General features: G+C 36.0%; 1 protein-coding gene across 6 annotated transcripts in view; it reads left to right on the forward strand.

Annotated features, from left to right (window-relative positions):
- Positions 1-16,279, forward strand: part of DACH1 (dachshund family transcription factor 1) — a 357,658-nt gene extending 341,379 nt beyond the window's left edge. For 4 of the 6 annotated variants that reach the window (XM_051780457.1, XM_051780458.1, XM_051780462.1 and 1 more), the window contains one exon: positions 8,870-11,658. In XM_051780457.1, the coding sequence (XP_051636417.1) occupies positions 8,870-8,907 (38 nt within the window). In that variant the 3' untranslated portion in view covers positions 8,908-11,658. Of the gene's footprint in view, positions 1-8,869; positions 11,659-15,623 lie in introns of those variants that run through there. The other 2 variants (XM_051780460.1, XM_051780459.1) reach the window with 2 other exon arrangements.
- The last annotated feature ends 505 nt before the right edge of the window (positions 16,280-16,784 follow it).

Below are 16,784 nucleotides of genomic sequence, written 5' to 3' on the forward strand. Positions count from 1 at the left end.
GTTTCAGTTTTATGATATCAGATCCAAGGTTCCTTGCTGATACTAAAAAAAGTTGTTTATGTTTCTGGAAATACAGTAGCAAATCAAACACACCTTTTTGCAGAACTTAAAACTGTTTAATACAGGACAGATTGTTCAGCACCAAAATTATCCACACTGTGTTACAAACAGCACTGAACACAATGAGCTGTGGTAGCTCACAAGCTGATTGTATTTAACTGTGACTTCACCCTTTAATAACTTTTCCACATGATTCTTCAGTTGAAAGGGTTTTGTTTTGTGTCTCCTTTTTATTATTACTATTTTTTTTTAACCAACATGAAGTGATACAATACAATGCCTTAGTGACTCAGGTTCAGTGGCTCTAAGTAATCAGTTCTGTTGTCTTTTTGGGGATATGTGCTTGTTGTGTTTATACAAATAGAAAAAGGATTGCTAAGTTTGTAAGGCAACAAGAAAAGACAGCGTGTGTTTTTAGAAAAAAATCTATTTCTTTCAAACAATTTCTCACCTTGCCAGTTCAATCGTTTCAGTCCTCAAAATGGCAAGTTCTGTGTGTTCTAGATGATCTTTAAATAATAAAAGGTGACATATTCTGGTGCTCCACTGTTTTCTTAGCTTACTGAAGACCAAATTGCTGACCTTTAGCTTACTCCCAAGGTATTCAGGGATATAATGAAAACATATATTAATGATTAAAACACATGATAAAATTACTGAAAGAAGATAGATAAATGTTTAAAACGACTGCAAAAAAAAAGGTGTTTAGATGCTCTTTTTTATATATTCATGGTTTAGTTTTATGTCTTTAATTGGAATTAAAATCTCCTACGTATAAATTACTGTTTTAAAGAGAAACACCTGGACATCTCAGTTTCCTGAATATTTTCACTGAGTATTAACACAAATATATTTGTACATGAATGTTAAGTAGAGAAATGAAAGGTGTATGATTAATAACAATATGCAAATTTGAAACTAATTTATTGGTGTTACACAAAGGGCAAACTGGGATAGTGTTTGGCCAAATATGTTTACATACTTCGTATTTGCATGAGTTTATTGAACATGCAGTGTGAAATCACCCATCTTTGCATAAAAACTGGATAAGCAGTTTTTTTAAAGAACAAATTGCTCAAATTTCAAAGCCTCAGTGTTGAACCTGATTTCCTGCATCTCCTGTACTCTGCTCTCATTCTGCTAGGGAAGAGGGCAGTGGATCCATCCATGTTTCCCAACACATGATCTACTTTTGCTGTCAGTAACCATGTCAGGACAGTATAGATCCCTCTGTCCCTCCTTTTCAGTGCTGAGTTGTACAACTTCAGTGTTCTGATTAATCTTAGACACTGGGATGAGTCTTTTTCCCCTCACAACATAATGTTTTATATTTTAGCAGGAAAATTACAGAAAGTTATGTTCAGTTGATTTCATGACTGGATTTTACAAAAGCTGGACTTTTTCTTTTCAGTCACACCACAAACTCTGAAAAAGACTGAAGCTCATCATAAATGATTTTCCCATGATTAAAAAGTTAGACTCCCATTTTTATCTTCCATCTGCAGTGGAAAATAAATCCTCTTATGTCTCAATTTTGAATGAAATATAAGAAGGGTATACAAAAATATATTTCATCCTTAATTAGTTACCTCCTTTAAGTTTTTCAAAGAAGGGTTACAACTTGACTAAGATCCCTTCCATCTGTCACAATATGCTTGCTTTTATTTTGACTTCCCATTGCTGTCTTATCAAATATCATATGAATCATTACCAGTTTGCCATCCCTTTCGTTTGTTTTGTTTCTCTTCCTCCAAATGATTAAAACATCAACTTGAATGAGAGGTTAGAAGTACACCGTGATTCACATTTGCCCCATCTTATTAAAACAAATAAACCAACCAGTTATATAATTTAAATGTGCTTGAGCTATGGCTTGCAGATGCTTTTATCAGCTCTGGGCTGAAGAGGTTGTGTGCATTCGGGCATGCACGTACAACTGTTCTTTGAAAGGGACAAACCTCATTAAGATTACAGGTGCCGTGAAATAACTTCTGAGAAAATAGCTGCCATTTTCAATAAAGCTACTTCCTAACAGGAAGCACAATTAATTATGTTATTTAGTTATAAGGGAGCAGCTTTTCTTTTATTTGGATATAAGTAGTCCCATTTAATGTCAAAAATATTTTATTTCTTTTAACTGAATTTAGCAGTTTTTAATGATTGGAGGTTCTGGCAACGGTGTGTATATATTTAATTTCAGTACCAAGTCTCTGCTGTCCTTAGGAGCACATGGGCTAGTCCTGGGGATTTTGTGTTATAACGTGATTTTAGAAGAGGTCTCTTAAGTTCAGGTCAGCTCCATCACCAACCATAGAGATGGGGTTCAAATGAATTTTTATGAGTGAAGAACCTTTAATTTCCAATAAACAAGTATGCACATCTGGCTTTTTGGTTGCTATTGTTGGGGCTGTTGTTGTTATTTGGGCTAACATAATCCATAGAGATCTCAGCTAACACCGAGATCTGGTGTTATCTACCTAAGGACAAGAAAAGAGACTGAGAAACCATCAGTACATGAAATCTCTGTTACCTAAAAAGAGAAGGGAAAGAAACAGAGAAAGTTTGAGAGAGAAAGCAGAAAAACAGGAATAAAAGAAAAAGAAAAATGAAATCACAGAAAATTTCATATTTGGGAGTAAAGTTACTGTCTTCACTTGTTCAGTTCTTACTAACGAGAGACATATCAACCTAAAGCAGGTGTTCTTTGAAAGCACAAAGAGATGAATAGATACACTATTCAAATACCCTTTACACCCATTTTGAGTGAAAATCATCAACTTCTGTCATCAGCTTGTGCATATTTGACAAAATTATATTAACTGTAGTTAGGAATTCTAGTGACTAAAATTGTGGCTACGGTGATATAAAGATTCCTGGATCATAGGCTGGCATTTACTATTCTACAACTCACAAATTACAATCATTAAAAAAAAATTAATTAAAAAGTATTCAAACCTTGACATCCTAACTTTCTAGAGTTCCCACTGAGATTTCTTCTCTTGTCATTCATGTTTGGAGCAACCTGGTCTAGTGAAAGGAATCTTTGCCCGTAGCAGGGGAATGATCCTTGATGATCTTTAGAGTCCCTTCCAACCTAAAGCATTCTATGATTCTGTGATATTCCTTCTCATAAAGCATTTGTCCTTTTTTTTTCTTCTTAACCTGAACTCTGTGGGTTTCTTTCTTATCAACTCTCTGTGTCAGGCTTCTGTATCTTTTTGTTTGTTTCTTCACTTGGTTGTTCTTTTTCAACTCCTAACTATGGGAGAACAAAACATTTTGTCCTATTTCTAAAGAGAGTTTTCCTCAGTAGGCTTTTGTATGATAGCGACTAAATTTAAATGTGACACCACACCTTGGGTATTGGTTTGCAGATTTTTCGTAAACTGAAGACTGCAGTATGATAGTCATGATGATCACTGTTATTACATTTATTTTTAAAGCAACTCTGAGAATACAAACTAAAATATAATGTTTTGGATGGCAAACAGCCCCAGTGTGACTTGCACTGAGTGGAAGAAATACACACATTACCATCTAATGGATGACTTATTTAGTTTGTAGCTGAAGACTTAACATTTCATTGTACATTTTTATCAGTTTACAAGGTCGCATATTAAAAGGAATAATATTAAAAGGAATATTGAGTGGGCTTCTGTTTTTACCTCAGAAAATGTTGAACCCATAGAGATACTTGCTACAACCTGCCCACAGAACAGTAATGTGAATCATTGCCCAGATGACATCTCTGTGGGAATGCATTTTGAGGCATATGATTTGTTTCAGCATTGCAAACTTTTATGTCAGTTCCATTTGTTTGTTTTTATAACATTTATGACCTTTTAACTATTTGCGCATGTTCATTCAAAAACCTCAAAATGAGTCTTAATTAAAAAGAATTGATATAAAAAAAAATACTCCCTCACTCTGGCTAGAATTTCTGTCATATCAATCCACAGACAAAAACAAATGATGTTTAGTAGTGGCATTTTCAGTTTGAGTTACTAGCATGAGCTTGTGTGATCTTGCTGAACACTGCCATTTGCAAAAGAGCAATTAAAACAGATGACAATCTGCTAATCAGGCACAGTTCTGATTTTCCCAATTTGTGTTTTTGCTTGACTTCCTAAGAGTGAAAGTAAGTTTTATGTATTTATATTGTATATAACAGTATGTAAATTTGGGAAACCACCACAGATCAACAGTTTTCAGCAGGCTAAAAATATACCCCAGTGTTGTAAACATCCTTAGAGAATGCTGTGTGTGTTTGTGTAGTATATGTTTGTATGCATATGTTTCTGTGACTAATATATTCCATATTTGTTTTACATAAAATTGTTTTTATGCTGATAGGCAAATTCTGCATTTGTTAGCAATAGAAAGAAATGCAACAGGCATATGTAGCTGTTAAAAAAAAGCTGATAGGGAGGCAGGAGGCAGAGGCATTTTCACATTGACTGTTGAGAAAAATAAATGTCAAATCATTATATTTTATTTCTATTATAAAGCTACTACTACATACACGACATTATAGCTTGTTTGCTACCATTGGGCATTTGCATTCTTAATATACCAAAGGATGAGCTTGCTTGATTTGCTGATCACTCTTGTGATTTGTAGGTTTTGCTTGTGATTTTAACCTTGAAATTATTGAAGGCCTATCGGTGGCAATAATCCACTTGTATTCAGATAGGAACTCTGGCTACACCTAGAGGCGAAGTGATTCTGGTGGCTTTGACATCAACATTGAGAAGTTCTTGTCATTTTGGAAGAACCTCAGAACACTGAGAATAGGGAGAGGAATGGATAGGAAGAAGGTAATAGTAGTCTCCAATGGAAAGAGACAGCAATCAAATATAGGTTTTGTATTTGGTCACCACATTGTGATGTGAGGTTGTCGTTCCTCTGCAGAGTTGTAAGTTACCCATTTTTCTTAGCACAGTTTGAAGACTCTGCATTTCTGAAGTGCAGTGCTATTCACCTGTTGCACATTCTTCATGAGTGGCTACATGAACTTCTCAGCCACACACAGGAGCATGCTGGAAGAAAAGTATACAGCCTAAAGAAATGATTTCTCTATATTCTCCCAAATGCATTATTTGAGAGGGTGCCAGGCAGTTACACAGATACTTTGATTTTTTTTTTTTTTTCCTGTGTGGGCACAACTGATCTTGAGAAAATAAAGAAAACATTTTACAAATCTTAGCAATTTTTGAATTCATAGTAAGTATTACTTTATCATGGAATTGTTTTATCTGTGTCATAACATGGAAGGATTTATTTTAAAGTCAAGTGCTGCATTTTCCCATATGATAGGGGAATTAGTTACACACGCTAATAAGAGAATATATTTGCTTTATAATAAAACTAGCAATGATATTGGATCATCTACTGAGTTCCTATATGACATTTTAAGTCCATTATCAATACAGATGATTTAATTGCTCTTTTAATTGTCCATCATATAGTTGTTTGAGGAACAGGAAGATTTATGCTTATTGTATATATTCATCATAAATAGAATCATAGAATATACTGAGTTGGAAGGAACTCATAAAGATCATCAAGTCCTGGCCGTGCGCAGGACATCGCAAGTGTCACACCATGTGCCTGAAAGTGTTGTCCAAATGCTTCTTAAACTCAGACAGGCTTGGTGTTGTGATTGCTTCCCTGGGGAGCCTGTTCCAGTGCCCAACCACCATCTGGGTGAAAAACCTTTTCCTGATATCCAACCTAAACCTCCCCTAACTCATCTTCATGCCATTTCCTCAAGTTGTGTCACTGGTCATGAAAGTGAAGAGATCTGTACCTGCCCCTCCTCTTTCCTTTGTGAGGAAGTTGTAGACTGCAATGAGGTCGCCCCTCAGTCTCCTCTTCTCCAGGCTGAACACACCAAGTAATCTCAGCCACTCCTCATACGGCTTCCCATCAAGGCCCTTCACTGTCCTTGTTGCCCTCCTTTGGACACTCTCTAATAGCTTAATATCCTTCCTATATTGTGGTGCCCAAAACTGCACACTATTCAAGCTGAGGCCACACCAGTGCAGAGCAGAGCAGGACAATTCCCTTCCTCAACCGGCTGGTGATGCTTTGCCTGATGCCCCCCAGGACACGGTTGGCCCTCCTGGCTGTCAGGGCACTGCTGACTCAGATTCAACTTGCCATTGACCAGGACCCCCAGGTCCCTTTCTGAAGCACTGCTCTTCAGCCTCTCGTTCTCCAGTCTATACACAAAAAGAGAGTAGCTCCGTCCCAGGTGCAGAATATGGCACTTGCCCTCATTAAACTTCACACAGTTACTGGTTGCCCATCTCTTTAATTTGTCAAGTTCCCTGCAGGACCTCTCTGCCCACGAAGGGGATGACAGCTCCTCCCAGTTTAGTGTGGTCGGCAACCCTAGTATTCCTTTGAGTCTTACGACCAAGTTGTTAATGAAGATTTTGAAGAGAACTTACATAAAAAACAAACATCCTTTCACTTTATAATGAAGATACCTCATAAAACTGCCTATTTCTATTCTTACTAATTGTCTGCATATACAGACTATACAGACTATAGGATCTGATTCCTTTAAAAGTGAAAAACCTCCTTTTGACTTCACTGCCAGGTTGGATCCTTTAACACTGTACAATAGAGCTGACTTTTGAAACTGTACAGCTGTTCATCTTTTGTTGACTGCTACAAGGATTCTGCTTTCTGCAGTTCTATTTTTAATTGAGAATATGTTTTAGTAAATATTTCATTTTAAAAGGTAGATGACGATAGTAAAATAAAATATGTTACTGACTTTAGGCTGTTGGAATGTTCAGGTGTGGGAATTATGGATAGCACTCACTAGCAAGTGTACATTCAGGATAGCCAAAGTGGTGGTATATATGCAGAATAATACTCCTACAGAGATATCCAGAAAGCTTTAGTGCTGTAAATGTTTATTGTGTTTATTCAGTATGTTTGGGAGAATTACATGGAAATGTAGCCAGTAGTAGCTCTGGCTATCCTGTACTTGATGCAGGTTTTCTTTGGAGATGTGTTCCAGGCCTTTAGTTTTACCAAGCTCCATTTCAGAGGTTCCTTCTTTCTCTCCTGAATTCCCATAAGCATTTTCGTTGCTCTCCATGCTTCAAATAGAAATAAAAAAGTTTTAAAGTTAAGGCCTTACTCAATTTATTTTTATCTCTCTTCATTGTAAAAAATGGTTCTGAGTGGAAGCCCTTTCGCTTTTAAGTGTGGGGAAGTGATCATCTACTCTGCCAAAAAAAAAAAAAAAAAAAAAAAAAATAGGGGAAAAGGGCAGAAAAATGTAAAAACAAGGAGAAAGTAGCAAAAGGGCATACACCCCAGAAGCTGGCAAAAGAAAACTAGTGGTGGAAAAGGGAAAATAGAGAGACATTAGACAAGAATCAGTGCAGCAGAGTGATTCTACAGTCTCTTTTTTCCTCAGCAGTTCTGATTGAACTGGAAAAGGGTGTGCAGAAGGGATGATTTTTTACAGTTGTATGTGGTGTGTATCTGTCTACTTGCAAGTTAAACTTTTCTTTCCTCAACAATTACAGTACGCTTGTGAAAGTGAAGTTTCAGTGGTAGCCAATAATTTCAAAAATTTCAGCATTCATTTATAAAGGTTTATCTCACACGATTGTTTTCCTGTATATCTAATAAGAATTTTATAGACTGATTTTGAAAAAAAAAAAAAGGTTAGACTAAGAAAACCAAAACAGAAACAAAAACCTCTGAAGTAATTGCTGAATTCACTTGGATCTAAAGAAGAGTTTCATGTGGACTTTAAAAGCTGAGATACAACTTGTACTTGCAAATGTATGTAGAGGTTAAATATGCTTCATAATGTGCTTTGCTCACATGGGAACAACACTTTCTGTCATAGAAGTCAGAAAATTAAGGAGTTTTCTGTCTGTTTTCTGTTCTTTAAAAAATAATCTTTGTATTTCTGTGAAAATAGATGCACATAAGATGATAATGTCCCCACTGAAGAAAAGATTGCTTTGTACTTATAAATTAGGTGAAAATATGTTATGGCAATACGTTCTTTCCAAGTTTTTCTAGATCAACAGTTACTGGCTAGGTGAGCTTATTGTTGCTCATATTCCTCTCCATTGCACATATCTCACTTAAATATATGCTCCTCACTTGGGTGGAAAAAATGTTGTGAGAAACATGCTTACATCTTTAACATAGTAATTGTTCAGTTAATCTCGTTTATGGGGGGAAGGAGGCTATACTTCGCTGATACCGATTAAATATCCTATACCGGGTTCTATATAAATAGCTACAAATGTGCACAATGGTTACATTACATGGTATATTTAACAACATCACTAAATCAGAAAGTATGAGCTATGCCTTTAGTGATGGGAGTACTAATGATTGCATGCAAGAAGATTTTTTTGCTCTGCAACCATGAAGGAAATAATTGCTGTTCAGCACTATGCACTTAAGTTTGCATATCAGTAAAAACACATCCACAGAGGCTCCACCTACATTCCTAGTGCCCTAGGACTGATATGAGTGCAGCATATATTAAAGCTTCAGAAGTTGTTACAATATTCACAACTTGCAAAGTGTGTGTAATTTTCAGTGGAGTTAATTTGACCACTGTCAGGTGAAATTATGTTGATGATGTTCAGGTTTTATGATTTTCTTTTATTTTAGACAAAAAGTACCGTAGGTGACATTTTGCAGATTTATGGCATGACTACTTCTGCTGAGATTTTAAATCTTATGGGGTTTTTCCTCTTTTTTGATTCACTGCAGTATAAATATATAAAGCAAATGTTTCTCTTTCATATTTTAGATGGAAGACTTTATTTGAAAACTACTGTCATGTATTGAATTTTTCCTGCTGAAAATACGTGTTCTACAGTAAAGAACGTTGCAGTAAGACATTGGCTAATAAGGAGTTATGTGGAAACAAAGTGTTTTCAAGCCAACTTCCTCAACTTCATTTATCAATGTTCTTCGAAAATGTAAAGAATTCTGCAAGAGTGTCCTCCTTTGGTTATCTCCTGTGGCTCAACCCGGAGACCTAGAGAATGTTTGTAAATGTACAGTAGCACTCTTCTTACAGCGAAAATCTGTATCTCTGCACCGGACTATTGTATCCAAAATTACAGGTGGTCAGAACAAGGCTGAGTATTCCCTTTTTCAAGGAATGCAGACTCTCTCCTCTGATGATGATTCTATATTTGAGCACATCAAATGATCCTTCCAGTGGTGTCCAACTACACTTACAGACTGTTATATCATACCGAAACCAGCAAGACAGCTCAGAAATGAACTCGTAGAGGGCATAAGAGGATTCTTAATTTAAAAAAAAAAAAAAAAAGGTAAAAGAAGAAAAAATTGATACATTCAGTTTTCAAATTATGATGGTGAATTTTCTTCTAAAGACTTTTTTTCCACATGCTTTCCAAGAGACCAACACATATATGTTAGACTACATTAAGTGAAATGGAATTTTGTGTAAGTGAAAAGAAATGCTGAATGTAAACAAACTGTTTTACTGTTCACAAAGTCTCTTTTCCTAAAATAAAATAAATTAAAAACCAATAAAAAACAATAATAATTTCTCATTGTAAACTGGCAGGGGTTTATGAAATAAAAGACTTTGCTTCTTATCAAAATGTTGGTCACATGTACAGTATATAACACAAATCACACAAGGAAGGTATTATGTATGCAGTAGAAATCTAGAGTTTAGGAAATGAAACTTTTAGATAATATTGTTTTGTCACCCTGTTGGTCAGAAAGACACCTTTCTAGTTTTAACGCATGCAGGCATGTAAATATTTGTCCTGGAGTCACAGTATTACTGAATGAGATCTTAAGCATCTGGTAACGAGTCAGAATTCTGTATCAGCCACTTTTATTTGTATATTGAGCTCTGGATAGTGCCCTGACTAGTGCACTTCTAAGAATGGACTGTGGCTGAGCAGCAAGTCAAAATGCCAGAAATATTTTTATATGTTAATGTCATATTGCGTCAATGTTGCTAAAAAAAGAAAACCTAACAAACACTTGATGTATCAGTCCAATTCCACGTAGAACTGAGTGATACAGTTGAAGTCTATTGTCCCTCCCGCCTTGTCTTAGGGATGGATGGTTATGTGTTACTTTCACTGTCTTTATGAAAGCTACAATATGTGTTTTCACCTTTGTGCTGATAACTGGAAGTAAGCTGCAACACACTGCTTATTACATTACTAAAAATTATGTTCTTTGCTTTGCGTACTTTTGGGTTACCCCTTTAAAGACTGATTTTGTGAATCAGTGCTATTACTGTAAGTTTTGTGATTATGCTTTCTTCATCTAATGTTTTATGCATATAAAATATTATTTATTACATGGAAACATATCAAAACCTTAAATGTCTAAGATGCCTAACTTAAAGCAAATATTTCTTTAAAAATAGTTCTGATTGGATATTAATATTATTTTGTCAAAAAAAATCTAATGTTTTGTAAACTCTAGCACTGAGCTTCTATAGTTTGTAGGTCTTCCTTGCAATACTGGTACACATTTATTTTGTGCAGTTCATATTTACTCCACCACAATCCTTTTTTAACAATAGAAAGATGTATATACAACTTCACATCACAGTAATTTTTTTAAAGAAATATTGAGCAATATTTTTCATTAAATATTGTTGCCTAATACTTTGTAGTGATATTATTTTCTAACCACGATTCTTTCATGATTTTCACAGTTGCTTAAACACACATGGGATTCTGTACTCCAGTTTTTTCATATGCAGTCTTTAAAGGGTTAACAGCTGTAAAGTTAGATGGACTTGTGGCAAGCTTTTGAATCATTCATATCTGAAAGAGAATTAAAAGCCTACAACTGAAATATGTAGTAGCATCTACCATTGCTCTGCTCCTTGCATAGAGTCACCTGTAAGTAGGTTTAGTAGTTTTACAGTATATTCTTTCAAGACCTTTGGGAATGCCTCAGTGTTTGGCTTGGTACATAAACAGAAATGTTAAGTATTAAAGGGGAACCAATTTATGAGCTGGATGTTTAGAAAGAATCTTGCTAAAAACAGTGTAAATATTACAGACCATGAGATTTTACCGTAAGTTGAATTTTTTTGCCCCTCTTTAGTTTCACAGGTTTTGGGTTGTTATTTTGTTTTTGGTTTTTGATTTGGGTTTTGTTTTGTTTTGGGTTTTTTTGCATAGATTATGAAGAAAAGTTGTGCTCATGTTATTGTTTATATGCTTTTGTAATCTTAAAGATATTAATGTCTAGTTGTTCTATATTATAACCACATTTGCGCTCTATGCAAGCCCTTGGAACAGAACATACTCATCTTCATGTAGGACCTATGAAAATTGTCTATTTTTATCTATATATTTAAAGTTTTCTAAAAAGGAAAAAAGGTTATTACGAATTTTGTTGTACAAAATCTGTACAAAAATCTGTTTTTACATCATAATGCAAGAATTCGAAATTTTTCTATGGTAGCCTAGTTATTTGAGCCTGGTTTCAATGTGAGAACCACGTTTACTGTTATTGTATTTAATTTTCTTTTCTTTTCAACAATCTGCTAATAAAACTGTCTGAAATCTCCCTGCGACTTTATTTACAGTTCATCTTTATTAAATTTTCTGAAATGTATAACATCAGAGGAATATTTACTTTCTAATGGGAGGCATCTAAAAACAACATAAGTCAGCTCTTTGTAATGTAAGGAGAACAATGCTGAATGATTTTACTTAACATGCAACTGCTTCTATCTCTAATATGAATTACTGTGGTGAAAAACATCATAAAAGCACACTCTGTGGTTATTGTTTAACAAGCATATTTTCCATTTTTTTTTCTTGCCAGCTAAGCAAACTGCCCCCATCTACATGATTTATTTATGTACATTTCTCAGTTTATGAAGCTGTTATTTGTACCTTTTTCCTTTATATTGTGATATTCCCATGATTCTTATTTCACAAAGCTTTTTGCTGAATAATGTAAAGTGAACACATTGATGGAACAAAACATATTATTCCCCTAACTACAAAAATGCAGGGATAATGCGGTTGGTTTTTCTCAAATCTCCTTCACTTGATAAAATGTGTTTAGAAACACATTTTTTAACAAACAGCAAGTATTTAAACATTTAAACAGGCATTTGGAGAGAGAAATAGTTCTGGCTTAGCTTATGTGATGGTGTGGGTGGGGTTTTTTTAAGGTCAAGATGGTTATTTAAGATCAAATCTGGAAGTAAATTGTTTTTGCTTACAAAAAATTCAGAAGTCAGAGAGGTATGAGTGATTTTGAGTATTACCCCTTATTGTCTTGTCCTGCCTGGCCTTGGCTTGCCTTACCTTTCCATCCCTTCCTTTCCTGTCTGAACCATACCTACATGAACATTTCTGCTTTCATTAGGGAGCAGACCTTTTTGGAAAAGCAGAAGAGATTAGCTTTCTTGGATAAACCCATTTCACTATCCCTAGGTGGCCTGGGGACTGCAAGCATGAGGCTGACAGGCTTCCTGGGTTCTGGCAGGTTGTTGTTGCTGACTGGTTGATTAGGATTTTGGTTAGCAGTATATAGGGTAATCACAGTCTCCGTCTGCATTAAAATGTCCTTATGTCTGCATTAGTAAGCATCCCAGCTATGCCATAGCCAACTCCCCTGCCATAAACTCTGGCACAGCTAAAGCAGGGGAAAAAGTAAACTCATTAATCTCTCAGTCCAGCTCATGCTGAAACCTGAATTATCTCTACAGTAACAGACTAGCAACCTACCCCAGTGTTTTTAAGCAACCCAGGAAATGGTTTCTTTCATCAAGAAGGAACTACACTCACATAATTCCATCCTATCTTCATTAATAAATCAGTGCTTCCTCTATGCAAGGTATGTGGCATTTAACAGAGCTGAGGCTGGGTGGGCTGATAGCTAGTCACTCCTTGTGACAGTAAACCTAAACTCTGTCAAAGCTCAGATCAAGATCAAGAAGAGGTTGCCCTAAACATGTCTTGCCTATAACTTACTTGTAGGTTAGGGTCAGATCCTGAAGAAATTCGGAGTCAGCAGTTAGACTCCTAAAGTTTTAGGAAATCTTTTTAGGAGCTGAAAGACTCAACTGAGAATTATTATTTTTTTTTTTTATTTTCTTTTAATTTTATTTTGGTTTTGCAAATTAAAGAGATTTAAGGTTGGGTTTTGATATGAAAGGTAAACCTCTCATTTGGTGAAGGTACTATAAATTCTTGAAAATTGCTTCATTTGTTATTTGCTTACATGTTATTTGACACAAGACTGCAATAAACAAAGACTGAGGCCAAGATTTTCAAGCATGACTGCTGATTACAGGTAGTTCTAGTTTTGTTGGCCAAACTTCAGACATTTTCAATGCCTTTCATAAAATAAAGTGTCCTACCTCAAGAGTTCTGTGAAACTTCTTCAGTAGCTGCTAACTCATCCATGGGATACTGAGGAATGTATTAGTGTGCTTTTGCTGAGCAGGAGCTCACACAGATTGATGATGGTAGTTTCACCACCAGCAGTATCACACCATTTCAAGCTGCTTGTATAAAAAGTTTCATTTTCAAAGGGAGAAGAAACAAGGGCTTTCTGAAATTCAAGCTCTTAAAAGGAATAACATTAGAAATAAAAAAAATCTAGACTTCCAGACTACTTGAAAGCTTTGTAAATTTTCACCCAAAAGTCAAGTACTATGCAATACTAAGCAGTTTGGGAGAATTTGCATGTAATCTGTGGGTAAACATGATTTCTTCATCCAAGTTAGAGTAGCAACGGTTGTCGTAGTCCACTGAATTGGTTAATTGTTGCTCTAAATTTGGTTCATAAAGACAGAGATAGGTTGGGCAAGAATAAAAACAGGTCCCATTTGCAACAAAGGACACTCCAGCTGGATATAAGGAGGAAGAAGTCAAAATGAGAGTGATGAAGCACATGAACAGTTTCCCTAGAAAAGTTCCAGGATCTTCATATTTGGAGATTTTCAAACCTGAGGTGAACAAGGCCCTGAGAAACCTGATCTAACTTTGTGTAATTTAAAGAAGGGTAGACTAGTTGACCTTCAGAGGCCCCTTCCAATCTCAATTTTTTATGGTTTTAGAACTACAAGATGTATATGCATGATGCCCTTGTAGGCATAACACTTTCTGCATCCAGTTTAACAAGGAGCAAAATTTTATCCTATAAATAGCAGTTGTCAGATCTAGAATAGAAATTGCTGGGATATATTTTAGCATTCACGGCTTTTTGATCTTCTATATCAGGACACCAGAAGAATGAACTGCAGTAACAGCAAGATGTGAAAGAAGATACAGAAAGTGAATACAGATAGGATAAAAATGGCACCTATTTTAATAGAGATATAATTAATTTAAATAATAAGAATAGAAGCTGTAGCGACTTGGTCAGTCAGTTCTCAGACAGATTTTCTAGCAATAAATAAAAATAAGGTAAAGTGAATAAACAATATGTCCAATAATAAAAAGAACAGCTGTTGGGGATAAAGTAAGTTGATTTAGAGTGAACTTTCCCATTCAAATTTTTCTTGGGTACACTGACCTGACAGTCGTAGAGGAAATTGGAAATGACAAGGTGCTGGAACAGATCCTCCTTTTAAAATATACTGCCATTATTTTTTTCAAATTGTTTTCTTGAAACTGGTTTGTACTGCAAGGCAACTGATGATTTTGTAATTTTATAGATTTTTACCACTCGGAGATACAGAGAACTCTGAAGCAGTCTATTCAGCTTGTTGGATTCTCTGTCAAGTAAGTGTTGTCATGCAGCTTGGTAGCCTGAGGTATGCAAAGGTTAAACTTGGCATTTTAAAACTAGAGAGACTTCAGGCTTCAGTGTCTGTAAAGTTGTATCATGGTACAGGTATATGTAGCTAGATCTTGGTGCTGAAGGATTTCGTAGGCAAAAAAGTGCCTTTGTTTTGGGAGTGCTGATTATGAGGTGAATTGCAAAGTAGAAGAAAATGGAAATTGTGGTTAGGAAAGCAGACCGAGAGAATGAAACTGCAACAAAATTTTGAATAGAACATGGGGATGGCAGAAAATAGGAGATTTCAGCTGTCAGGATGGAAGCAAATAGTGATACAATAAGGAGAAACTGGATTCTAAAGATACTCTTTAGAAAGATGTGGCAAGATATAGATGCAGCAAACAAACTCATTTGGCTGGGTCCTGGGCAAGCAGACGTTTTCAATTCCATTCAGAAACAACTAATAACCATTTGGCTTCTGTTCCCTGCGACCGGGATGCTGAAGAATCCGACTGTTCAGTGATGGGATGATATACTGGAAGCCAGAAATAAGTTTCTACATGGATCTCTTGAACAATCTAAACTCAATTTGACAATTGAAGAGGACAGAGATAAGGTATTACCTTCTTTGTGAGCTAATCAATAACAAGCACACCTCTGGGAAACAGATGCTGGTAATGTCCTTTGAAGCCATTTCAGTGGTTGAAGCTGGACATGTTCACAGGCCACCTTACACAGAACTTACAGAAGCAGTAAATAATAATAATAATAAAAGAGCTCTAATTCTCATTTTTTTCCAGGTGAGATCTTACCTGCCTCCAACTCAAACCTCTACAACACTGCAAGTGTATATATGGCATCTGATAAGAAGATAAGACTCAAGTGATGAATTCAGGCTTGAAAAAAATACATGCAAAAAGTAAAATTAAGCTATAGACAAACACGGATTAAAAGGTAATGATTATAGTACAAAATTAGCTCAATGATTTCAGGATTCAAAATGTGATAAAGAAACTCCAACAGTGTGCCTAATTCAAAATCATAATAAAATGCCTTCTTGAAGTATGCAATGCTTACTGAATGTTTCCGCGACTGTCCCAGACACTCCTTGGCAATGATATATCAGTTCCCTTTTGAAGCACCTGGAACAAAGTGATGCATTGTGCATCTCACTGTGTCAGAAATCTCACTACATAACCTAATCATTGAAAAGAAGGAAACATACAGCTGCCAATCACAACCATTTCCACAGTTCTACAGCCTAAGAGTCCAATCCCATATGCCCTACTACTAGGCTGAACAACACACTCTTGCTATTTTACTCCCGTCTTTTTGCTCCAGTCTTTTTGCTCCTGTTCCTTCTTCCCCGTGCACATCAAGCTGTAACTGTTCAGTATTAGGTCTCTTCTGACAGGAGAGGGAGCATGAACCAACTGAGAATAAAAAGCAACTTGAATTGCCCCCCCACCTCATGCTTTCTTGGGAAAGTGTTCATACCACTTGCCTTGAGAACTGGACAGAAGTGGTGTCCTGTAGCTCCTGCCTCTTAAAAGCACATTAGAGGTGCATCTACATCAGTAATTTTATGTGCAGTAAGGGGCCTCTGTAGCATGAATTTGCTTTACATCTGAGCTAGTGGTGTGCACTCAGGTTCCTAAAACAGTTTCTTTTCCTGGTGGAACTTAGTCATGTGAAAGGATATCATCTGGATTTTGCCAGTTACAATGTGGCCTTAGCAGCTGCTCTGTACAAGCAACTAGTGGAAACTTCATTACTGGTAATGCTATGGTGAGATCTTGCAATCCTAGAAGTGCAACAGATTGCATCATGTTACACCGTGGTCCTTCCCTCCTTGCATCACAGCAATCAGCAATGGAAATGCACTCCGTGACGAACTGCTGGCTTTTGCAATGCACCTCCTCCATAAGGTCAAATAAACGCTGTCGGGGTCAGGTTTGAAG

Source organism: Manacus candei, unplaced genomic scaffold (genome assembly GCF_025592945.1).
Source record: "Manacus candei isolate 608988 ecotype Guabito, Panama unplaced genomic scaffold, ASM2559294v1 h1tg000014l, whole genome shotgun sequence".
Classification (NCBI taxonomy): Eukaryota; Metazoa; Chordata; class Aves; order Passeriformes; family Pipridae; genus Manacus; species Manacus candei.